The sequence below is a fragment of the Bufo bufo genome, chromosome 1 (genome assembly GCF_905171765.1).
Source record: "Bufo bufo chromosome 1, aBufBuf1.1, whole genome shotgun sequence".
In the NCBI taxonomy this organism is placed as follows: domain Eukaryota; kingdom Metazoa; phylum Chordata; class Amphibia; order Anura; family Bufonidae; genus Bufo; species Bufo bufo.
The window spans coordinates 350,806,490-350,833,763 of NC_053389.1; the positions used below are offsets into that span (position 1 = coordinate 350,806,490).

Genomic DNA, 27,274 nt, shown 5'->3' on the forward strand with positions numbered 1-27,274 from the left:
CTTTTAGGGCAAAATACACAATTTTACAGCCCTTGCTGCATCTGTACGTGTGAAATTCAAGCATTATATACTGCTGTCATATTCTGCTATTCAAAAAAACACCCATTATGGGCAAAATACTTACTTTGCGGCCTTGTCTGTATCTGTCAGTGTGAAATTCAAGCGTTAAATACTGCTGTCATATTCTGTTATTCAAAAAACACCCATTTTGGGCAAAATACTTAATATTGCAGCCTTTGCTGCATCTGTGATTGTTAAAAACAAGCTTGAAATACTTCAATAATTTTCTGGCTTTGAAAAAACACAAATTTTTGGCAAAATCTGGGGCCGTTGCCACATTAGTCAGTGTGCAATTTAAGGTAGAAATACAGCTATATTTTTCTGGGTTTTAAAAAACACCCATTTAGGGCAAAATACTTCATTTGCGGACTTGTCTGCATCTGTACGTGTGAGATATATGCTTTAGATACCGCTGTGCTATTCTATCAGTTAAGGCAAAAATCTTAATTTCACAGCCTTTGCTGCATCTGTCATTGTGAGATACATGCAATAGATACTGTTGTTCTATTCTGTTATTAAAAAAACACCCATTTTGGGCAAGATGCTAAAGTTGAGAAATATGTGGAGCGCGTCAAATAAGGGACGTGCCCCGGTCCTGGTGCTTCTGGTGGAGCTCCTGTTGCAGGGAGAGGACATGCTCGATCTGTGCCAGCTACACGCACAAGTAAAACACCTTCCTCAGGTGAGAGTAGGCGACAGAACCTTCAGCGGCATTTGGTCGGGCCTAATGCGGCTCTACGAATGGTGAGGCCAGAACAAGTACAGGCGATAGTAGATTGGGTTGCTGACAGTGCCTTCAGTTCCATTACATTGTCTCCCACCTAGTCTCCTACTGAAAGATCAGAGTTGGCACCTGCAGATGATGTCCATCAGTCTTTCACCTCACCCCCTTGCAAATCAGCCAAGCAGTCTGAACCCCAAGGCATGCAGCAGTCTCTTCTGCTTTTTGATGACTCTGTTAGCAGGGTTTCCCAGGGACATCCACCTAGCCCTGCCCCAGAAGTGGAAGAGATTAAGTGCACAGATGCCCAACCACTTATGTTTCAAGATGAGTACATGGGAGGACAATCGCAGCACGTCTCGGATGATGACGAAACACAGGGGCAAACTGCTGTGGCTTTCGAAAGTGTGCAGACCGACAAGGAGGGCAGGGGTGAAGACTGGGTAAAAGATGATGTGGAGGACGATGAGGTCCTCGTCCCCACATGGAATCAAGGTCATGCGAGTGACCTATGTAGTTCGGAAGAAGAGGCGGTGATCGCACAGAGCCACCAGCACAGCAGAAGAGGGAGCAGTGTGCACAAGAGGAGTGGCCGTCCCCTAGACAGTACGCCTGCTACTGCCCACCGCAGCAAGGGACCGAGCACACCAAAGCCAGCTCCAAGGAGTTCCCTGGCGTGGCAGTTCTTCAGACAATGTGCTGACGACAAGACATGAGTGGTTTGCATGCTGTGCAATCAGAGCCTGAAGCAAGGCATAAACGTTCTCAACCTGAGCACAACCTGCATGACCAGGCATCTAAGTGCAAAGCACGAGCTGCAGTGGAGTAGACACCTCAAAAACCAAGAAAGGTCTCTGGCTCCTCCTGCTTCCTCTTCTTCTGCAGTTTTGGCCTCTTCATCCACCTCTGGAGTAAAAGTGCCAACTGCCACCCCGCAAACAGAGAATGTGCCAGCAACACCACCATCTGGGTCACCAAGCATCTCCACAATGTCCCACGGAAGCGTTCAGCTCTCCATCTCCCAAACACTGGAGCCGAAAAGGAAGTACCCCTCTACCCACCCACGATCCCTGGCCCTGAATGACCGCATTTCAAAATGACTGGCCTTTAAAATGCTGTCATTCTGTCTGGTGGAGACAGAAAGTTTTAAAAGCCTTATGGCGGTGGCTGTGCCACAGTACATCATGCCAGCCACCACTACTTTTCCAGGCTTGCCATCTCTTCCCTGCACAAAAAAGTGGGGGACAAAATCAGTTGTGCACTGCGCAATGCCATCTGTGGAAAGGTGCACCCCACTACAGATACGTGGACCAGTAAGCACGGTCAGGGACGTTATATCTCCATTTCAGCACACTGGGTAAATGCAGTGGCGGCTGGGCCTGAGGCGGATAGCAGTTTGGCGCATGTCCTTACACCACCTAGGATTGCAGGGTGCTTCTCTTTGTCTCCTATTGCTTCCTCCTCCTACTCCGCTTCCTCATCCTCTAACGGCTCCTCATCTGGTCAGCGTAACACCTTCACCGCCAACTTCAGCACAGCCAGGGGTAAACGTCGGCAGGCAGTTTTAAAACTTATCTGTATGGGGGACAAACCCCAAACCACGCAGGAGCTGTGGACGGGCCTTGAACAACAGACCGATGAGTGGTTGGTGCCAGTGAGCCTCAAGCCCGGCCTGGTGGTGTGCGATAATGGGCGAAATCTTGTAGCAGCTCTGGGACTAGCCGGTTTGAGGCACATCCCTTGCCTGGCGCATGTGCTGAATTTGGTGGTGCAGAGATTCCTTAAAAATTACCCAGAGATGTCAGAGCTGCATCATTAAGTGCGGGCCGTCTGTGCGCGCTTTCGGCGTTCTCACCCTGCTGCTGCTCGCCTGTCAGCGCTGCGGCGTAACTTTGGCCTACCCACTCACCGCCTCATATGAGACGTGCCCACAAGGTGGAACTCCACCTTGCACATACTGGCCAGACTGTGCGAGCAGGGCCAGTGCAAGGATTTGCCGCCCTAGGCAAGATAAAATTTCCCCCCCCCCCTTATCAGATGATCTGCCCATATCATGACATCACATATGTTCCACCCCTTTCTCAGCTTTTAAATTAAAAGAACTGCTATGTTTCCCTTACGGTTAATCCAGCTTCTTGTAGCTGTCTCTTTTTGCGGAACGGAATTGTGGACCCATACATTTCTATGGGGCCGCACGACGTGCGGCCACGATCCGGAATTGCGGACCCGAATCCGCAATTCCGATCCTGAAAAAAATAGAACATGTCCTATTCTCTTAGTGCCGGCAATGTGCGGTCCGCAAAGTGCGGAACGCACATTGCCGCTGTCCGTGTTTTGTGGATCCGCAAAACACACACGGATGTTTGAATGGACCCTAAATGTGAGGTAAATTAGTTTCCAATGTAGTATTAATAACTAATCAATTACATAATAAACATATTGCATTGTCTACTTACCACCAGGACAATAAGATGATCTGGTCTCTGGCTGCAGTCTGGCTCTTGGTCTGGCTCTGGGGACTCCCTTGTCACTCTCTCCCCCCCCCCCTCCCTTGTCACTATCTTCCCCCTCTCCCTCTCTTGTCACTCTCTTTTCCCCCACTCCCTCCCTTGTCACTCTCTTCCCCCCTCCCTCCCTTGTCACTCTCTTCCCCCCCTTCCTTGTCACTCTCTTCCCCCCCTTCCTTGTCACTCTCTTCCCCCCTCCCTTGTCACTCTCTTCTCCCCACCCTCCCTCTCTTGTAACTCTCTTCTACCCCCTCCCTCCCTTGTCACTCTCTTCTAACCCCCCCCCTCCCTTGTCACTCTCTCCCCCCCTCCCTACTTTGTCACTCTCTCCCCCCTCCCTCCTTTGTCACTCTCTTCCCCCCACCCTCCTTTGTCACTCTCTCCCCCCTCCTTTGTCACTCTCTCACCCCCTCCCTCCTTTGTCACTCTCTCACCCCCTCCCTCCTTTGTCACTCTCTCACCCCCTCCCTCCTTTGTCACTCTCTCCCGCCCCTCCCTCCCTTGTCACTCTCCCCCCCTCCCTTGTCACTCTCCCCCCTCCCTTGTCACTCTCATTTCCCCCCCCTCCCTTGTCACTCTCATTCTACCCCCCCACTTGTCACTCTCATTCTACCCCCCCTCACTTGTTACTCTCATTCTACCCCCCCTCCCTTGTCACTCTCATTCTACCCCCCCTCCCTTGTCACTCTCATTCTACCCCCCTTCCCTTGTCACTCTCATTCTACCCCCCCTCCCTTGTCACTCTCATTCTACCCCCTCTTTTGTCACTCTCATTCTACCCCCCTCCCTTGTCACTCTCATTCTACCCCCCCTCCCTTGTCACTCTCATTCTACCCCCCCCTCCCTTGTCACTCTCATTCTACCCCCCCTCCCTTGTCACTCTCATTCTACCCCCCCTCCTCTATTGTCACTCTCATTCTACCCCCCTCCCTTGTCACTCTCATTCTACCCCCCCCCTTGTCACCTCTAGTGTAGCATGGCCTAGCTCTGTTCGGTCCGCGGTACAGGAGCATTTGTTTCCTGTACCCGGCCGGACTGAAAGGAAGTGCACACTAAGTAGACGCGCTGCTGGTGGCATTCCCACCTGACAGCGGGGGCACAGTGGAATCAGAAGGCAGAGGTCGCAAACGCAGCTGGGGCACCGCCAGCACCTCAGAAGGCAGGATTAGCATGGCCGAAATGTGGAAAAGCTTTGTCAGCACGCCACAACAACCAGCACCACCAGCTGATATTGAACGTCTTAGCAGGAGGCAGCATTTCAGCAACATGGTGGCGCAGTATGTGGACACACGCCTACACGTACTGAATGACGGGTCTGCCCCTTCAACTTCTGGGTCTCCAAATTGGGCACATGGCCTGAGCTTGCCCTTTTCGCCTTGGAGGTGCTGGCCTGCCCTGCAGCCAGTGTATTATCTGAACGTGTGTTTACGTGGACAAGCTCACATTTATTAAAATGAACCAGGCATGGATCCAACAGAACTTGTCCGTACCTTGTGCAGAATAGACATGTATACCGGCATTAACCAGCCATTGTTATACTACAGCGCAACTGCTCATTCTTGTATTTTGGATATTTCCTACTCTTTTGGAGTGTACCCTAATAGAAAAAATAAAATAAAATAAAAAAGATATAAAAAAAACAGCGTTGGCTACCTCGTCCTCCTCCACCGCCGCTTCCACCTACAGCGCTACGTCCACTGCCTACTCAAACTGCTACTCCATATGGACCTCCACCTCATAAATCAAGTGGAATTTTTTTTTATTTGTACGTATTTTATTTTATGTCATTTCACTAATTTGTCTGTTACATTTTCAGGTGAAATTCACTAAATTTTGGGTGTGATATTCCACTTCTATACCTAGTAGACAGGTTAAAAAAATGCACTAATTTGTCTGTTACATTTCGGGTGAAATTCACCAATTTTTGGGTGCGATATACCAGTGCTATACCTAGTAGACAGGTAAAAAAACAAAACACAAATTTGTCTGGACTGTGACATTTTCGGGTGAAATTCACCAATTTTTGTGTGTTATCCACTTTCCGTCCGCCCATAGGATATAAACGTCCTATGGGTGGACCTCTATTTCTGAAAGCACGTTTTAAAATGTCCGTTCAGAAATCGCAGCTGCACGCTAATCGTGCAGCTGCTGATCGGGTTGCCCGCTGTCAGTGACAGCAGGGCAACCCAGAGAGAAGGCAGGGACAGTGCCCAGGTGTCCCTGCCTTGTAGATCGCTGTATACACAGCGCTCACCGAGCGCTGTGTATGCAGAGCAGGAAGCGCTATGTGCTTCCTGTTCCGGTCCCGGCGGTCATGCGACCGCCAGGACCGGAGAGTGCAGGAGCTGTGTGAGGTCTTTCACAGACCTCGATCAGCCCTGCTCTGAGGCTGTACAGCGCAGAATTATGCTGTACAGCCTCTCTGGGGGGTGCATTTCTTCTGTAACTGGGGCTACTATGTCAGCCCCAGTTACAGGAGAAATCAACAGTGAAAAAAAAATGAAAAAGTGAAGCAAATGTCCCCCAGAGGTCTTGTATGACCTTATGGGGGACGAAAAGTGTAAAATAAAATAAAAAAAAATAAAGGGTTGAAAAAATAAAATTAAAAAAAAGTTTCACATGTAAAAAAAAAAGTAAGGAATAACATTTTTTTTTTAAAATAGAAAAAATAAAATAAAATAGACATATTTGGTATTGCCGCGTCTGTAAAAACCAGCTCTATAAAAATATCACATGAGCTAACCCCTCAGATGAACACCGTAAAAAAAAAAATAATAAACTGTGTCAAAACAAGCAATTTTTGTCACCTTGCATCACAAAAGGTGCAACACCAAGTGATCAAAAACGCGTATGTCCCACAAAATGGTACCAATAAAACAGTCACCTCATCCCGCAAAAAATGAGCCCCTAGATAAGAAAATCTCTCAAAAAAAAAAAAAAACCTATAGCTCTCAGAACATGGACACATTAAAAGATAATTATTTTTGTTTCAAAAATGCTATTATTGTGTAAAACTTTAATAAATGAGAAAAAGTATACATATTAGGTATCGCCACGTCCGTAACAATCTGCTCTATAAAAATGTCACTTGACTGAACCTCTCAGGTAAACACTGTAAAAATAAATAAATAGAAACTGTGCTAAAACAACCAATTTTTTGGTCACCTTGCCCCATAAAGTGTTATAATGAATGATCAAAAAATCATATGTACCCAAAAATAGTACTAATAAAACTGGCACCTTATCCCCTAGTTTCCAAAATGGGGTCACTTCTTGGGAGTTTCTACTGTAAGGGTGCATCAGGGGGCTTCAAATGGGACATGGCATCTAAAAACCATGTGGAGTTCCTTTTCTTCTGCGCCCTGCCGTGTGCCCATACAGCAGTTTATGACCACATGTGGGGTGTTTCTGTAAACTGCAGAATCTGGGTAATAAATATTGAGTTTTGTTTGGCTGTTAACCATCGATGTGTTAAAGAAAAAATTGGATTAAAATGGAAAATCTGCCGAAAAAGTGAAATTTAAAAATTTGATCTCCATTTTCCTTTAATTCTTGTGGAACGCATAAAGGGTTAACAAAGTTAGTAAAATTGGTTTTGAATACCTTGAGGGGTGTAGTTTCTACAATGGGGTCATTTATGGGGGTATCCACTATGTAGGCCCCACAAAGTGACTTCAGACCTGAACTGGTCCTTAAAAAGTGGGTTTTGGCAATTTTCTTAAAAATTTGAAGAATTGCTTCTAAACTTCTAAGCCTTCTAACGTCCTAAAAAAATAAAATGACATTTCCAAAATGACGCCAACATAAAGTAGACATATGGGGAATGTTAAATAATAAATATTTTATGAGGTATCACTTTCTGTTTTAAAAGCAGAGAAATTTAAATTTAGAAAATTGCGAATTTTTCAAATTTTTGGGTAAATTTGGGATTTTTTCATAAGTAAAGGTGAAATATTTTGACTCAAATTTATGACTATCATGAAGTACAATGTGTCACGAGAAAACAATCTCTGAATGACTTGGATAAATAAAGGCGTTCCAAAGTTATTACCACATAAAGTGAGATATGTCAGTTTTGCAAAATTAGGCCTGGTCAGGAAGGGGGCAAATGGCCCAGATGGAAAGTGGTTATATACCACTGCTATACCTAGTAGACAGGTAAAAAAAATTCACTAATTTGTCTGTTACATTTTTGGGTGAAATTCACCAATTTATGTGTGTGATATACCACTGCTCTTCCTGGTAGACAGGTAAAAAAAAACAACTAATTTATCTGTTACATTTTCGGGTGAAATTCACTAATTTTTGGGTGTGATATACCACTGCTCTACCTAGTAGACAGGTAATAAAAAATCACTAATTTGTCTGTTACATTTTTGTGTGAAATTGACAAATTTTTGGGTGTGATATTCCACTTCTATACCTATTAGACAGGTAAGAAAAATTACAAATTTGTCTGTTACATTTTCGGGTGAATTTCACAAATTTTTGGGCGTGATATACCACTGCTATACGTAGTAGACAGGTTAAAAAAAAACACTAATTTGTCTTTTACATTTTCGGGTGAAATTCACCAATTTTTTAGGTGTGATATTCCACTACTATACCTAGTAGACAGGTAAAAAAAAATCACTAATTTGTCTGTTACATTTTCGGGTGAAATTCACCAATTTTTGGCTGTGATATACCCCTGCTCTACCTAGTTGACAGTTTAATAAATTTCACTAATTTTTCTGTTACATTTTCATATGACATTCAACATTTTTTGGCTGTGATATACCCCTGCTCTACCTAGTAGACAGGTTAATAAATTTCACAAATATTTTTTTTACATTCTTGGGTGACACCATGTCTCACACACCGATATCAATCCCAAGGCCAGGGCGATTTATCCAATCTATATTAGATCAATAGTCCATAAGGCAGGATGCATATTGCGCATTGCAATGAATCATTAGCAGACCATAATTTGGAGCATGGTTACCTTGGGGTCAGATAAAGCAGCATATCAGATACACATCATATCAGTGATCTTGTATGTATAAATATAAGAAATACAATAAATAAAACAAGTGAAAATGGTGACCCCAAAAATGTGATAATGTACCATACAATACCATATAAAAACAATGTTTATACTGAGTCAGACATAAATACCTGAACTATTCTACCTATCTACACTATTCACGTAAAATTTAATATTGAGTCCCTGGGGTTGTAAAGATTGTAATGTAAAGATCCATTTAAGGTCTTTTTTTTATTAACATGCGCTCCCTATCACCACCCCTCTTGGGAACGTCAACAGAGTCAATGACCCGAAATCTCAATTGGCTGACAGAGTGTCCACAGTCACTAAAATGTTTAGCCACAGGCTTATCCAACATTTTTTTCCTTATGACACTTTTGTGTTTATTAATGTGTTCCCTAATTTCCATGGTTGTTTCTCCCACGTAGACCAAGCTACAGGGACAAACAATCATGTAAATTACAAACTTGGACCGACAAGTTGTATCTCTTGCCACTGTATGGGTGCACAAAGGTGTTCCCCTTTAGCATGTTCCCATAGTTACAACAACCCAGACATGGGAAATTCTCCATCTTTCTGGGTTTGAGGCAACTCTGACCACCCTTGGTCGCATCTCCTATGTCAGTTTTGATCAGTTTGTCATGGAAATTGCTACCCCGCTTATATGCCATCAATGGCCGGCTGTCAAATTCACAGATAGTGGGGAAAAAAACTGTGTAAAATGTGCCAATCACTCCTCATTGTTTTTATATGGTATTATATGGTACATTATAACATTTTTTGGGTCACCATTTTCACTTGGTAAGGTAAGGAGTGTGAGTCCAGACTAATTAGAGGAGCAGTTATACACAGGAAATTCGTATAAGTAAAGAAACAACACCCTCAATTAACCAAAAACAACACCCCCGCCCAACCAAAAAAAACATCTCCCCCTTGCTCCATCACTAAGGTGACAGACCTATTAACTAGGACCATCTCTCCCCCACCCCCTCAACCAGACCTCCAAAAAGAAGAAAAACAGATTTTAAACATTGCTCCGATCTAGCCAGTCAGTGGCCACTTCTGGAGAGTCAAAAAAAGGACATTATCATTAAATACAATCCTTAACTTGGCCGGATATATAAAGAAGTACTTAATGTCTTTGCTCTGAAGGTGTTTTTTAACATCCAAAAATGTACGTCTCTTATCTTGAACCTCTTTTGAAAAATCAGGAAAAACGGAAAGTTTACATCCATTATACGTAATCGGGGGGGGGGGGGGGGATCTCGTGCTCGCCTCAAAATCATATCTCTATTTAAAGCGGCTAGCATCTTAACTATTACCGTCCTTGGTATCCGTCCAGGAATCGGTTTACCACCACCAGGTATTCGATGGGCCCTTTCAATTAGAAACAAAGATGAAAAATGTTCCTTCCCGTAATTATCAAAAATAATGGATTGTATTATTCCAGCTAGGTTTTTTTCATCAGAGGATTCTGTTAAACCTATAATTCGGACGTTAGATCTTCTTGAGCGATCTTCTAGATCCACAGTTTTTTTCCCCCAGATAATTATAATCTATTTTTACTGTGTTATTCTCCACTTTTAATGCTTTTACTTCTTGCTCCAGGTTAGCCACTGTGTTTTCTAATTCTTTAGTTCTATCCCGGATCTTTGTCAAATCATCTTTTATAATAAGGTGATCCATCTGTACTGACCCCATTTGAAGGGCAATATTTTATATCGCTTTCTCATTGTTTTTAACGATGGATAAAATTTCCTCCGCCCTGACCTCTGAAGGATTTTTTCTTATATTAGTATCCAGCTTCCCCTTTAGTCCTGACCTGGTACTAAAATTTAAGACTGTCACATAGGGTTATATGAAGTCAGGTAATTCAGGATGAGACCGAGAATACGAGGAGAGGAGGGAAACGAGGCAAACAAGGGGCCCCGAGCAGGAGGGGGGGGGGGACAGCCGGGATGGATCTCACCAATCAAGCGTCTTCTCAGGGTCTTCCAGTCTGGTTTCACCCTCCACAAAACTCCGGATAGTCCCACAGGCAGACAAGAAGTAGAGAGGGAGATCAGAGGGAGAAGAGAACGATCACCGACGACCCAAATCAAAAAGCAGCATGAGGAGTCCAAAGAAACTTCTCTGCCGGCGTGGAAGGAAACGGGTCGCAGCGAGGTCACCACAGGCAGCAGGAGGGCAGCAGGAGAGCAAACGAGGCAGGCACCGGTCTGACAGGAATAGAGGAGATGGGAGTGCTTTTGCCTCCCAGGCAGGGGAATGGAGCAGCAATCCTCCAGTCCCACTGCAGTCACATAGCGGGAAGTACTAACGGGGAGTCAGCGCCGGCGTCACCAGGATCCACAGCCATCTCGGAGACAGCTGACATCACGGAGGTAAGCCGGTGAGAGAGGAGGGAGAGCGCAACGCTACGCTCACGTCATCATGTCCTCATCACGTTGTTTGTGTGTGCACTCATGGCTTCTAATAAACAAGACGCACCGGATATGCTGCTGTGACTTTTGCTATTTATTGATGCTCCATAACAGTGCATCATCCACAGATCCCCCATAATAGTGTCATGCACAGACCACCATTAGTTCAAAACCCACCAAAAGCACACCTTTTGGTTAAAAATGTTTTTTTTTTCTTATTTTCCTCCTCATGGGTAGGTGCGTCTTATAGGGCGAAAAATACGGTATTTGTTCATTTGTAAGCGTGACTTTGGAGATATTAACAACTTCATAGGAAGCTCGATCATGCGAAAAAATGTTTAATTCTTCTGATGTCTGGTCGCCATGGTGTGTAATCTTCTTTGAGTGATTGCGACCTGCTCTTCTAGATCGTTTTTTGTCTGGCCTGCTTTTTTCTTTTTTTCTTTTTTATAATAAGATTTGTTCCACGATGTTGGTTGTTCTTGACTGTCCATGGAGCATTCATCTTCTGATTCCATAGAGTTACTGGTAGCTTCAGAAATATCCCAATCTGGTGGATTGAAGCTTATTTTCCAACCAATTTTGGATTGTTTGCCCTTATCCTTAATTTTTGGTTTGTTGTGATTTTTCAAAATAGACCTAGGGGTGTGTAGAGGATTATTACATCTACCCCATTTGTAAACCTGGTTATTGTTATAATCAAACAGATCCCGTTGAAATTTTCTCTGTTTGGTGTTCATAATACACTCCTCACATTCCTCTGTTAAAAATGAGGATTTTGCTTCCAGCTCCTGGTAATCCAGTGTTGTTTCAAACTTCTTCAGAGTTTTTACAATCCTCAATCTCTTGCTGCATAGTAATTAATTTCACACCTTCATGTTCTATAATTAGCTCCATTAATTGCAGTGAGCATGTGGATAAGATATTATTCCATTTTACAACAAACGCATCAGAGAATATGGTGGTGGGAATTTTCTTAATCCGCAATCCCCTTGGGATCATAGATTTTTCCACATATTTCAGAAGTGTAGTCTGATTCCACCACAATCTCAATTCATGCATTAAGTATTTTTCAAGTTCCTGCATTTTGGCTTTCATTTGCAAACCATCTTGTGCCTGTGAATATTGCATTGAAAACACGCGATCCGCTTTAGCTCTCCGGTCTGGATTCAGTGCATGGGCCATTTTTAACAGTGCTTGTTGGGGTGGGAGTCTGGAGCTCTTTTATCGTACTAACCGTGAGGACCATCAGTATTCATAAACTATATCATAGTGAGTGAGCACGGAGCATCCAGGCAACAATTTAAAAAAATGTAAAAGTTCCAGCTCACCATACATGTTCAGTGCACAAAGTGGACCGGACCTGTCCTTTGCATAACTGAATAATTCGAAGATCTCCAGCATTCGATTAAAATGTTGTCTATATTTTGCTACCGGTTAAAAGTATATAAGACTTCACCACCCTCCACCGCAGGTTAACATGTTTGAAACGCAATGTTCTTAATCATAACATTCCGACGTGTGTAACACCTGGGTAGAAGTAACCCACGTCCACCAATAGGGAAGGGAAGAGGAGGGAAAAAAAAGGGGGGGGAAGGGGGACAACAGGTGCCGTGGACGGAGGAAAATCAGCTGCAGGTTACACACCTAACAATCTACTTACTACCACCACCATGGTATTTAACACTTTTTATTTTATTAGGATGCTGGAGATCTCCAATTTATTCAGTTGTGGAAAGGACGGGTCAGGTCCATTCCATGCACCGAACATGTATGGTGAGCTGAAACTTTTAAATTTTTAAATAAGGTTCTACTGTAGTGTGGAAATTCCATAAATTTGAATTGGATGTAAGCCCCTGTATGGGCACATGGCCAGGCTCAGAAGGCAAAAGAGCTCCATTTGACTTTTGGAGCACAGATTTAGCTAGAATGGTTTTCGGGAACTACATCACATTTTCAATGCCCTTTGAGGTATAGTGGAAAACCCCCTAAAAGTGACCCCATTTTAAAAAACTACATTCATAAACTAAAGTTATTTTTCAAGAGGTGGAGTAAACATTTTGACACAACAGATGTTATGCAGAAATTAATGAGCAGAGGGCTATGCAAAATGAAAATTGCAAGTTTTGTACAGATATGGCACTTCACTGCCCAAGATGCTGTGTGTAGCTGGTGCTATCTGAGACACTCCACATCCTTTAAATTGTTAGGCAGGTTCTATTGACTGCAGAAATGCCATAAATTTACTGCTGTCTGGGTACGCTGCAGGGTTCAGAAAGACCACCTTTTTGCTTCTGCAACACAGACTTTTATAGATTAATTTACGGTCATCATGTTGTTTTAAAACAGCCTCAGGGGTAGTAGTACAGCAATTTTTTGAGAACCACACATTTCCTTTTATTTCTCTCGACAGAGCTGTGCAAAAGTTTTTTTGTTTTTTTTGGGCAGGATAAGTTGCCATTATCATTGGATCTATTTTGGTGACATTTTGATAATTTTTTATTTTGCGTTTGGGAAGCAGGATAAAGAAATGCAGCAATTTAAATCACTAAAACAGGAGGGTAGCGAGGAAGCACAGAAAACCTATAAGGAAAAAAATAGAATATGTAAAAAACTAATAAAAGCCGCCAAACTAGAGACCGAGAGAGTAATTGCCAAAGAGAGCAAAACTAACCCTAAAATGTTCTTCAATTATATAAATGGTAAAAACTATAAATCTGAAGGTGTCGGCCCTCTACAGAGAAATGCGGGGGAAGTTGCAGAGAGCAACGAGGAGAAAGCAAAGCTATTAAATATATTTTTCTTCACTGTATTCACTGAGGAAAATAAACTGTCAGATGAAATGCAGAATTTGAAAGTAAATTCCCCATTAAAAGTGCCCTGTCTGACCCAGGAAGAAGTACAACAGTGACTTAAAAAGATTAAAATAGACAAATCGCCAGAACCAGATGGCATACACCCCCATATCCTAAGAGAATTAAGTAATGTCATAACCAGACCCATATTTCTGATATTTACAGACTCTATACTGACAGGGAGTGTTCCACAGGATTGGCGCATAGCAAATGTGGTGCCAATATTCAAAAAGGGTGCAAAAACAGACCCTGGAAACTATAGGCCGGTAAGTTTCACATCTGTTATGGGTAAACTGTTTGAAGGTTTTCTAAGAGATGCTATCATGGAGGATCTCAATGAAAACAAGCAAATAACATTATATCAGCATGATCATCATATCATGTCAAACTAATTTAATCTGTTTCTATGAGGAGGTAAGTTCTAGACTTCACAGTGGTGAATCAATGGATGTCGTATATCTGGACTTCTCCAAAGCATTTGACACTGTACTAAATAAAAGGTTAGTATATAAAATCAGAATGCTCGGACTGGGAGAAAATGTCTGTATGTGGGTAAGTAACTGGCTCAATGATAGAAAACAGAGGGTGGTTATTAATGGAACACACTCCTATTGGGTCACTGTCACTAGCAGAGTACCTCAGGGGTCAGTATTGGGCCCTATTCTCTTCAATATATTTATTAATGATCTTGTAGAAGGCTTGCACAGTAAAATATAAATTTTTGCAGATGATACTAAACTGTGTAAAGTAATTAACACTGAAGAGGACACTATACCACTACAGATGGATCTGGATAGATTAGAGGCTTGGGCAGAGAAGTGGCAGATAAGGTTTAACACTGACAAATGTAAGGTTATGCACATGGGAAGGAATAATGCAAATCACCCGTACATACTAAATAGTAAAACACTCGGTAACACTGACATGGAAAAGGATCTAGGAATTTTAATAAACAGCAAACTAAGCAGTAAAAACCAGTATCAGGCAGCTGCTGCCAAGGCCAATAAGATAATAGGTTGCATCAATAGGGGCATAGATGCCCGTGATAAGAACATAGTCCTACCACTTTACAAATCACTAGTCAGACCACACATGGAGTACTGTGTACAGTTCTGGGCTCCTGTGAACAAGGCAGACATAGCAGAGCTGGAGAGGGTTCAGAGGAGGCCAACTAAAATAATAACTGGAATGGGGCAACTACAGTACCCTGAATTATTATCAACATTAGGGTTATTCACTTCATAAGAAAAGACGACTGAGGGGAGATCTAATTACTATGTATAAATATATCAGGGGACAGTACAGAGATCTCTCCCATCATCTATTTATCCCCAGGACTGTGACTGTGATGAGAGGACACCCTCTGCGTCTGGAGGAAAGAAGGTTTGTACACAAAGATAGAAAAGGATTCTTTACGGTAAAAGCAGTGAGACTATGGAACTCTCTGCCTGAGGAGGTGGTGATGGTGAGTACAATAAAAGAATTCAAGAGGGGCTTGGATGAATTTCTGGAGTATAATAATATTACAGGCTATAGCTACTAGATAGGGGTTGTTTATCCAGGGAGCTATTCTGATTGCCTGATTGGAGTCGGGAAGGAATTTTTCCCCCCTTATGTGGGGAAAATTGGCTTGTACCTCACAGTTTTTTTTTTGCCTTCCTCTGGATCAACTTGCAGGATAACAGTCCGAACTGGATGGACAGATGTCTTTTTTCGGCCTTATACTGTATACTATGTTACTATGTTACTATCTAATTCTGCCATTGCTTTTCGGGTTTTGTTATTGCAGCGTACAACATGCAGGAAAAACAACATAATAATTTTATACTGCTTGTCAGTATCATTACAAAGATACCAATTTTATATAGTTTTTTTTTTTTACACAAAGCAATTTATTTTAAAAAATCATGTTTTTGTGTTACCATTTTCTGAAAACCATTTTTTTTTCTGGAAATGGTCTTGTGTGAGATTTTTTGTGGGATGAAATAACATTTTCATTGGTTACATTTTAGAGTACATAGGGGAAGATTTATGAACTGGGTGTTTTAAATGTGACTCTAAAAATATTTAAAGTCGCAAATGCCTCTTTTTACGTCGCCCTCGTCCCTTTTCCAAAAAGGGGCATGGCAAGAGCAGGAAAGGGGTGTGGACATCACCTGAGGCAAATTTTGCTTAATATACACCAGTTTTCTGCTCAGAGTTTTTTGCTCAGAGCTGCCATAGATTTCCGATTAGGAGCATGGGCTGTCAGAGGATGTGCCTAATTTATGATGAGGCGTGCATCTCGTCATAAATTTGAAGCATCCTCTGGCAGCACAGGGGATATCAAAAAAGTGCTGATCTTAAATCTATCCAAAAGTACTTTTTGATCTCTAGATATTACATGTTTTGTTAGGTGAGGTGACCAAGAAATGGCTGTTCTGGCATAGTTTTTATTTAATTTCTTTTTTACGGCATTCACCTGAGGATAGATCGTGTGATATTGTTATAGAGCCAGTCATTACGGAAACAGTGATACCTAATACTGTATGTATAGTTTTTATTTTTGTTTTTTTTACATTCGGAAATGTCTTAATGAGGGGAGGAGGATACTTGTATGGTGCATGTCGGGAAGGGGTTAATGTTTTAATGATTCATTGGATATGTATTTTAGGGAATTTAGATTTATGTGAAAAACTATTAAATTGGAGGACTATTGTTTGACAGTTACTTTTCCTGGCCAGGAAAATGATATTAGTTGAATAGTTTTGAAGAATGGGAAATCTTAGTGACTCAAATTGTATAATATGAGAAGAGTTTGCTTATAATAAATCGAACATTAGATCAGTTCATGTGCTTTCCCCCTCTCACAGCTATCCCTCTCACAAGCTATAGTATAGTATAACGTAATTTAGAGAGTTGACCCCTTCTATGTGGGTGCTATTAGGAATTTTTATTTTATATAATTACAATTGCTTTTTGATAGTAATAATTTTTATTAATAAAGAGAAAATTTTAAAAATTGTATAGACATAAGTATTAAGACCCTTTGCTTTGACACTTGAAATTTAGCTCGTGGGGCCTCCAATTTCTCTTGATCATCTTTGAGATGTTTCTACAGCTTGATTAAAGTCCACCTGTTGTAAACTCAGTTGATTGGGCATGATTAGGAAAGACACACCCTTATCTATATACGTTCTCACAGCTGACAATGCATATCAGAGCAAAAACCAAGCCATGGTGAGGAAAGAACTGCCTGCAGAGCCCAGACACATGATTGCATAGAGGCACAGACCTAGAGAAGGGTGCAAATAAGTTCTCAAGAGCACAGTGGCCTGCATAATTGCTAAATGGAACAATCAGGACTCTTCATAGAGCTGGCCACCCCATCAAAGTAGTTGGTGGAAAAGGGATTTGATAAGAGAGGAGACCAAGAACCCAATAGTCACTAAGGCTGAGCTCCAAAGATCCTGTGAGCAGATGGAAGAAACTTCCAGAAGGTCAATCATCACTGCAGCACTATGGCAGAGTTTCAGAAAAAGCCTCAACTCAGTAACAGAGACATTAAAGCACACCTGGAGTTTGTAAAAATGCAATTAAAGGACACTTTGACTTTCTGGTCTGGTGAAACCAAGATTGAACTATTTGGCCTCATTTCTAAGCTTCATGTCTGGAGGAAACCAGGCACTGCTCATCACCTTCCCAATACCATCCCTACAGTAAAGCATGGTGGTGGCAGCATCAGGCTGTGAAGGTGTTTTTCAGAGGCTGGGGCAGGGAGACTGGTCAGGGCTGAGAGAAAGACAAATGGAGTAAAGTGCAGAGACATAGATATTCTTAATGAAAACCGGACCCAGAGTGTTCTGGATGTCAGACTGGGCCAAAGGTTCACCTTCCAACAATTACACAGCCAAGACAACACAAGAGTGGCTCTGTGGGTGTCCTTCAGTGTCCAGCAAGAGCCCAGACTTGAAACCTATCAAAAATCCCTGGATAACCTGAAAAAGGCTGTCCACCGAAGATCTGCAGAGAAGAATGATGGAAAATCCCCAGATCCAGGTGAGTAAATCTTGTGGTATCATTCTCAAGACAACTGGTGGCTGTCAAAGGTGCTTTAACTAAAAACTGAGCAAAGGTATAAATACTAATGTCAATGCAACATTTTTTTCCTCATTGATAAATTCACAAAGATTTTGAACATTCTATTGAGTGCATAAAAATCGGGAAAATGTGATATTTTTTTATTTTTATCTTACAAGGCTACAACATAAAAATATGTTAAAAAAAAAAAAAGTGAAAGGGCCTGAAGACTTCCTGAATACATTGTATCTGGGTGTTGACCATGATACAAATACTGTATAATTGAAAGGCAAATAGAATGTGAACCACCCAATCCCTAGTTGCAGCTGAAAATGTTTTGTTCTAGAATGATTATACCAGTTTCAACCCTGCATCTAATTAAACCAGCAGTGCCTCCTTATACACATAATTTTATCAGCATGCCCTGTGATTAGAAATGTCATACAAAAATACATTCTTTGGGTGACTAGTAAAACATACCTGCCAAGCTATGAGATCCTTTAGTTTGTTCAGTTTCTCACAATCTTCAGGGTGTTCATGTATGTATTCTTCAGTGAAGAAAGCCTAAAGTTGAAGAAAACTGATCATCAGAAATCACAGCAATAACATCAACAGTTTAATTCCATATCTCTTTCTGCTTCCAATCAATAATCAAAGGGTAATGACACTGTTATTTCAGACAAATAGATGAAGGTAGTGCAAGGTTACCAGTAGCACACAGATGAAATGCTGAATGCTGAAATAAATTCGCCATTAAAAGTGTCCTGTCTGACCCAGGAAGAAGTACAACAGCGACTTAAAAAAATCAAAATAGACAAATCGCCAGGACCGGATGGCATACACCCCCGTATCCTAAGGGAATTAAGTAATGTCATAGCCAGACCCTTATTTCTGATATTTGCGGACTCTGTACTGACAGGGAATGTCCCACAGGATTGGCGCATGGCAAATGTGGTGCCAATATTCAAAAAGGGTCCAAAAACAGAGCCTGGAAACTATAGGCCGGTAAGTTTAACATCTGTTGTGGGTAAACTGTTTGAAGGTTTTCTGAGAGATGCTATGTTAGAGCATCTTATGGGAAATAAGCAAATAACGCCATATCAGCATGGCTTCGTGAGGGATCGGTCATGTCAAACTAATTTAATCAGTTTCTATGAGGAGGTAAGTACTAGACTTGACAGCGGCGAATCAATGGATGTCGTGTATCTGGACTTCTCCAAAGCATTTGACACTGTACCTCATAAAAGGTTAGTATATAAAATGAGAATGCTCAGACTCGGAGAAAACGTCTGTAAGTGGGTAAGTAACTGGCTCAATGATAGAAAACAGAGGGTGGTTATTAACGGTACATACTCAGATTGGGTCACTGTCACTAGTGGAGTACCTCAGGGGTCAGTATTGGGCCCTATTCTCTTCAATATATTTATTAATGATCTTGTAGAAGGCTTGCATAGTAAAATATCAATTTTCGCAGATGACACTAAACTGTGTAAAGTAATTAACACTGAAGAGGACAGTATACTGCTACAGAGGGATCTGGATAGATTGGAGGCTTGGGAAGATAAGTGGCAGATGAGGTTTAACACTGAGAAATGTAAAGTTATGCACATGGGAAGGAATAATGCAAGTCACCCGTACATACTAAATGGTAAAACACTCGGTAACACTGACATGGAAAAGGATCTAGGAATTTTAATAAACAGCAAACTAAGCTGCAAAAAACAGTGTCAGGCAGCGGCTGCCAAGGCCAATAAGATAATGGGTTGCATCAAAAGGGGACATCCTCTGCGTTTGGAGGAAAGAAGGTTTGTACACAAACATAGAAAAGGGTTCTTTACGGTAAGAGCAGTGAGACTATGGAACTCTCTGCCTGAGGAGGTGGTGATGGTGAGTACAATAAAGGAATTCAAGAGGGGCCTGGATGTATTTCTGGAGTGTAATAATATTACAGGCTATAGCTACTAGAGAGGGGTCGTTGATCCAGGGAGTTATTCTGATTGCCTGATTGGAGTCGGGAAGGAATTTTTTATTCCCCTAAAGTGAGGAAAATTGGCTTCTACCTCACAGGGTTTTTTTGCCTTCCTCTGGATCAACTTGTAGGATGACAGGCCGAACTGGATGGACAAATGTCTTTTTTCGGCCTTATGTACTATGTTACTATGTTACTATGTTACATATGTAGAGTGCTGTGACATTAGCGATGGCTGGGTAGGTGTAGCAAAAATGGAGTCCCAATTAGTTCACCTGGATTCAGTAATATGAAAATATTTTGCTGCACTGTAAGTAAAGACCTAGTATTTTCCACCACACCCATCCATATAGCTGTAGTACTAAAACAAAAATCACTTGAGAGAATGCATTTCAACTTCTCCAGAGTCCCATGGATGCTTGATAGCACACCGCTTGATGCTTTGCATGACATATACTGGCCTCATGATTGCATACAGCTTCTTGGCGATGGAAACCCAGTCTCGGACAACTAGTTTTGTGTAGATATGGCTACACAAATAAGTTTAAAAAAAAGTTTGAAATTGTTGCGCTAATTTTCCCCTTCATTCACTGAGTTTAAAAAAAGATTGGGCGGAACTTAGTATAGAAAGGAGGGGGTCACATGTGTCCATCAAATTTACTGTAATTTACACCAGAAACTGGCATAAGTAAAAACACAAATGTATGCCAGTTCATGGTTGGCATATATTTGATTTTCTAGTGCATGGACTGTCAAAAGATGCACTAAATATATTAACAGGTGTACATCTAACTGCAGATCACATCGGTTTTAGACTACTGTAAGAAATACAGATTTGTATTAATTTTCAGGAAAATAATATAAGCCAAATATTGTATTGGTATCATGGACGTATCTAAGGACGTATTAGCAGGTATTATCTGTCTGAACAAAGGAACATTAAAGGGGTTCTGCACTTTGTTTAAAATGATGATCTATCCTCTGGATAGATCATCAGCTTCTGATCGGCAGGGGTCCTACACTTGGGACCCCTGCCGATCAGCTGTTTGAGAAGGCAGCGGCGCTCCATCAGCGCCGCGGCCTTCTCACTGTTTACCGCAGGCCAAGTGGGTGGGGCTAAGCTCCATTTACTTGAACAGAACTTAGCCCCGCCCAGGCCAGTGATACTAGTCGTGACGTCACTGGCCTTTTCAAACAGCTGATCGGCGGGAATCCCGGGTGTCGGACCCCCGCCTATCAGAAGCTGATGATCTATCGAGAGGATAGATCATCAGTTTAAACAAAGTGCAGAACCGCTTTAACATAACAAAGGCAGTAATAGTTGTCAACTGCCTAAGGAATGTGTGACAGTTGTCCAGTAGGTGATACAGTGGCTAGGGGGGAAGGAAAATGATGGACATTGCAGCTACTTCTATGAATGAGAGTTAACCAAAAAGTTATAGCAAATCATAGGGAGCAACCAATCAGATGTGTCCAGGCCATGTTCTAGAAGATTCTAGAACTGGCTGTTAATCATATAAAAGGCCGGAGTGTGAGACCCAAGGGGGATGAGAGACCTAGACAAACCCATGTAACCCATGTTACCAAATTGTCTTGGGGGTATCTTTATATTGTAATTTTGTAGTTTAACCCCTTAGTGACTAATGATAGTTACCGCATCATGACGTGCACAGTACGTCATGAGATCAAAGTGTCACTGCAAGTACACAGAAGTCCCTGCCTTTGGATCGCTGCGATTGGTCAGTCAGAATTGACTGACCAATTAAAGAATTCAGCTAAGGAGATCGGGGTTGCGTTTCTGTGTTCACTGTGCCCCGATCACCCTCCGTTCAGGATGGCCATGCGAGACCAGGTAATAATGAGGGGGGTAATAAAAAAAAATCCTAAAAACAGTGCCAGAAAAAAAAAATAATAATAATTGTCACCTACCATCACAAAAAGTGCAAAACCAAGCGATCAAAAAGGCGTATGCCCCCCAAAATAGTACCAATCAAACTGTCACCTCATCCCGCAAAAAATGAGACCCTAACTAAGACAATTGGCCAATAAATAAAAAAGCTATGGCTCTCAGACTATGGAGACAATAAAAAAGATTTTGGTTTCAAAAATGCTATAATTGTGTAAAACTTAAATAAATAAGAAAAAGTATACATATTAGGTATTGTCACGTCCGTAATGACCTGCTGTATAAAAATATCACATGACCTAACACCTCTCAGGTGAACACCATAAAAATAAATAAAAACTGCCAAAATTACTCATTTTTTTGGTCACCTTGCACCAAAAACTGTAATAATGAATGATCAAAATATCATATGTACCAAAAAATGGTACCAATAAAAATGTCTACTCTAGCTGCAAAAAACAAGCCCCTGCAGAAGACGATCGACAAAAAAAAAATAAAAGAAATATGGCGTTCAGAAATGGAGACATAAAAACATAATTTCTTTTCAAAAATGCTTTATTATGTAAAACTGAAGCAAACAAACAAAGTATACATATTTGATATCATTGCATCCGTAACAACCTGCTCTATAGAAATAGCACATGATTAGTGATGAGCGAGCATGCTTGTTCGAATACATGTTCGGCAGATCCAAGTGCTCGGCTGAATAATTTGGGTGCTCGAATACAATTTAATACAATGGAAGTAAATGGGAGACAACCAGAAACCACCTGCTCGGAAGACAAGAGGGTGTTCTGGTTCATAAAAAAAGGTTAGATATGGATGGAAACCCCATCAAAATGGTTTGGCAACAGCATTAAGAGGATAGCTGGATGAGTCTTAGACTCCGATTAAGTATGACATACAATAGACAACCACACAAAGGCTATATGCCAAAGCCAGGTATGTGCAAGCCATCCATCTATCCAGGAGACAGATAACAGCCAGCATACCTTACAATGGCAGCCTTGTGCACTGAGATATTCCAAACCAGCTCTCATCTGACTGAGAACCAGTAAACCTCAAAGTTATTTTGCATATGTTGGATGGCTTGGGTGGACCTGCACACCTAGTTTAATATCATAAGGGCGACAATTTTTTTTTTAAGAATTGCTTCTAAAATTCTAAGCCTTCTAACGTCCCCAAAACTTTTGAATGACATTTACAAAACGATGCCAACATAAAGTGGACATATGGGGAATGTTAAGTGCTAAATATTTTCTGAAGTATCACTTTCTGTTTTAAAAGCAGAGAAATAGAAATTTAGAAAATTTAGAATTTTTCAAAATTTTGGGCAAATTTGGGATTTTTTCATAAATAAAGGTGAAATATATTGACTCAAATTTATGACTATCATGAAGTAAAATGTGTCATGAGAAAAAAAATCTCAGAATGGCTTGAATAAGTAAAAGTGTTCCAAAGTTTTTGCCACATAAAGTGATACATGTCAAATTTAAAAAATATGCCTGGTCACGATGGTGCAAAATGGCCTGGTCATTAAGGGGGTAAGGAATTGTAACTATTATTATGTAAAAGTCTCTCTGTATGTGATATTTATTTATTTTTGTTCCTTTATACTTCCATATTTACACATTGATAATAATTGTAATAATATTTCCACACTGTACAATATACGTATTTTAGAATTTCATTCTTTATTACACCGAACTTAAAGAATCAGACCCAGTAAGAGGGTACAATATATATATATAATATATATTTTTTATATATAATAATTTCTTACACTGCTGCATGAAACACCAATATCGGTAAATCTTCCCACTATTCACATTCTTAACAATCAACAGTCACATTTTGTGACTTTGTGTGACTTGTTAACAGAAGTGAAAAATAGAATTTCCCACTTCAGAGCAACAGAAATCTGAACCAAACATCTCTTGTAGGCCAAAAGCCCAGACTTACTAATTTGTCTGCACCTAGAATCTAAGTCTAAAAGTTTTGGTGCCATTTGGCACAACTAGTGTTTCAATTATTTTTTCTGACTTGCCCAAAAAAGGGTTGTGGCTTAGTGGGAAGGGGTGGTGCTTAACAGATAAGTTAGTTGGACCTAATATTCACCATTTTGCATATTGTCTTCCCTCATGCCCTAAGTGTGTAAAAAGAATAGATGGTGATATTTCAAATTAATCTCTATATATCTTATATAATCCCTACTAGCAGAATTAAAGTATACATTTTTTATATGTAGAATGCTATATTATGCCATACTTACTGATTCTCACTTCTAACACTAGTATTTAATGTATATTTTATGAAGATATCAATGTACATAAAATATAAAAAAAATTATGATACGCAAAGCACAGTCCTAAGTTTATATAACATTATCTTTGCAAATGTGTGCATTTTCATGAGTCTGTCAAGGAATTTGTATTTGTTGTGAAGATTAAGAATACAAAACACACAATACAACGCAATAACCTCCGATAAGGTTTTCCAGAAGCATGAAGCTATAATTACAAAAATAAAAGTTGTAGTAAATGAATGTATTTAGTCCAATGCTTGTCATGTGCATTAAAGATTACCGTATTTTTCGCCCCATAAGACCCACTTTTTCTCCCCCCAAAATGGGGGGAAAATGCCCCTGCGTCTTATGGGGCGAATGCTGGCAGTTTTACATCGCTGGCTGCGATGTATGCGAGAGCGGGGGGAGGGACTGGGAGGAGGAGCTGGGGGCCGGCAATAGCGGCAGGGCGGTGCAGTCACTGTACTATAGCCCCGCCCCTCTGGTATACTAATATAAAATGTCTTATTCAATTAATACAGTAGTTATTAAACATGCCCCCTCACTCCTAATAGTACCTTACATCGTAACCGCTTTAGTAGAATACAGGCAGGCAGGCCGGGCGGGCGGCAGCGTAACTCCCTGATGTCACGTGCCTGAGCTGCCTACTTTATGAATGAAGCAGGCGGCGCAGGCAAGTGACGTCAGTGAGTGACGCGCCGGCCGCCCGGCCTGCCTGCCGGCATTGTACAGAAGCTATTAGGATGTAAGGTACTATTAGGAGTTGGGGGGCATGTTTAATAACTATTAATTGAATAAGACATTTTATATTAGTACACTGGAGCGGCGCGGGGGGTGGGGGGATCTGTGGATGACATTTTTATGGGGGACATCTGTGGATGGCACAGTTATGGGCTGGGGGGGTCTTTGGATGGCACTGTTATGGGCTGGGGGGGTCTGTGGATGGCACTGTTATGGGTTGGGGGGTCTGTGGAAGGCACATATATAACAGTGCCACCCACAGATCCCCCCTCTAACAGTGCCAGCCACAGACCCCCTGTAACAGTGCAAGCCACAGATCCCCCCCCATAACAGTGTCCGTCACAGATCCCCCCCATAACAGTGTCCATCATCCACAGATCCCCCCATAACAGTGTCCGTCATCCACAGATCCCCCCATAACAGTGTCCGTCATCCACAGATCCCCCCATAACAGTGTCCGTCATCCACAGATCCCACCATAACAGTGTCCGTCATCCACAGATCCCCCCATAACAGTGTCCGTCATCCACAGATCCCCCCATAACAGTGTCCGTCATCCACAGATCCCCCCATAACAGTGTCCGTCATCCACAGATCCCACCATAACAGTGTCCGTCATCCACAGATCCCCCCATAACAGTGTCCGTCATCCACAGATCCCCCCATAACAGTGTCCGTCATCCACAGATCCCCCATAACAGTGTCCGTCATCCACAGATCCCCAGTAATAGTGCCATCCACAGACCACCATTAGTTCCAAACCCACCAAAAGCACACCTTTTGGTTAAAAATATATTTTTTCTTATTTTCCTCCCCAAAAACCTAGGTGCGTCTTATGGGCCGGTGCATCTTATAGGGCGAAAAATACGGTATTTGAGGCTGATGCAAAAATGTAAGAATAAATTTGGCACAGTAAGCTGAAAAAGCTGTAAATAATTGGGGCGTTGCCGTATTCAGAAGAAAATGGGTAACAAATTACGGGATCTTTTTTCTTCTGTTACCCCTTGTGAAAATGAAAGAAATTTAGTTAAAGCAACATTTTATTGGAAAAAAAATTATATTTTATTTTAATGGTCAAGTGTCTCTAAATTCTACACTCAGTACACCCCTCTAAAAAAAATCCAAGAGGTGTAGTTTCCAAAATGGGGTCACTTTTGGAGAGTTTCCACTGTTGAAGTACAGTGGATATAAAAAGTCTACACACCCCTGTTAAAATGTCAAGTTTCTGTGATGTAAAAAATGAGGCAAAGATAAATCATTTCAGAACTTTTTCCACCTTTAATCTGACCTATAAACTGTACAACTCAATTGAAAAACGAACTGAAATCTTTTAGGTGAAGGGAAGAAAAAATATAAAAATAAAATAATATGGTTGCATAAGTGTGCACACCCTTAAACTAATACTTTGTTGAAGCACCTTTTGATTGTATTACAGCACTCAGTCTTTTTGGGTATGAATCTATCAGCATGGCACATTTTGACTTAGCAAGATTTGCCCACTTTTCTTTGCAAAAACACTCCAAATCTGTCAGATTGCGAGGGCATCTTCTGTGCACAGCCCTTTTCAGATCACCCCACAGATTTTTAATCGGATTCAGGTCTGGGCTCTGGCTGGACCATTCCAAAACTTTAATCTTCTTCTGGTGAAGCCATTCCTTTGTTGATTTGGATATATGCTTTGGGTCGTTGTCATGCTGAAAGATGAAGTTCCTCTTCATGTTCAGCTTTCTAGCAGAAGCCTGAAGCTTTTGTCCCAATATTGACTGATATTTGGAACTGTTCATAATTCCCTCTAGCTTAACTAAGGCCCCAGTTCCAGCTGAAGAAAAACAGCCCCAAAGTATGATGCTGCCACCACCATGCTTCACTGTGGGCATGATGATCTTTTGGTGATGTGCAGTGTTGTTTTTGCACCAAACATATCTTTTGGAATTATGGCCAAAAAGTTCAACCTTGGTTTCATTAGACCATAACACCTTTTCCCACATGCTTTTGGGAGACTTCAGATGTTTTTTTGCAAAATGTAGCCTTGCTTTGATGTTTTTCTGTCACTGCGGTGGGGCGGACTGAACGCAAGTGTGCACACAAGATCAGGCCTGATCGGGCGAACACTGCGTTTTTTTGTAGAGCACATTGCCGGTGTCCGTGTTTTGCGGATCCGCGGTGTCCGTATTTTGCGGATCCGCAAAACACATACAGACATCTGAATGGAGCCTTACAGGGGGGTGATCAATGACAGGGGGGTGATCAATGACAGGGGGGTGATCAAGGAGTCTATATGGGGTGATCACCCCGCTGTAAGGCTCCATTCAGACATCCGTATGTGTCTTGCGGATCCGTGGATCCGCGGATCCGCAAAACACATACGGACGTCTGAATGGAGCCTTACAGGGGGGTGATCAATGACAGGGGGGTGATCAGGGAGTCTAATATGGGGTGATCAGGGGTTAATAAGGGGTTAATAAGGGGTTAATAAGTGACAGGGGGGGGTGTAGTGTAGTGGTGTTTGGTGCTCCTTACAGAGCTGCCTGTGTCCTCTGGTGGTCGATCCAAGCAAAAGGGACCACCAGAGTTAACAAAACAGCGTCTAATATACCTTTTTGGGGTTAAAAAAATCGCATCTACAGCCTGCCAGCGAATGATCGCCGCTGGCAGGCTGTAGATCCACTCGTTTACCTCCTGATCCTGTGAACGCGCGCTCC

The 27,274-nt window shown here is 41.8% G+C and overlaps 1 protein-coding gene across 2 annotated transcripts in view; it reads right to left on the bottom strand.

Moving 5' to 3' along the window:
* Window positions 1-27,274, bottom strand: part of DOCK2 (dedicator of cytokinesis 2) — a 1,232,183-nt gene that overhangs the window by 99,548 nt on the left and 1,105,361 nt on the right. For both annotated transcript variants that reach the window (XM_040442815.1, XM_040442808.1), the window contains exon 46: window positions 18,132-18,215. In XM_040442815.1, the coding sequence (XP_040298749.1) occupies window positions 18,132-18,215 (84 nt within the window). The remainder of the gene's footprint in view (window positions 1-18,131; window positions 18,216-27,274) is intronic.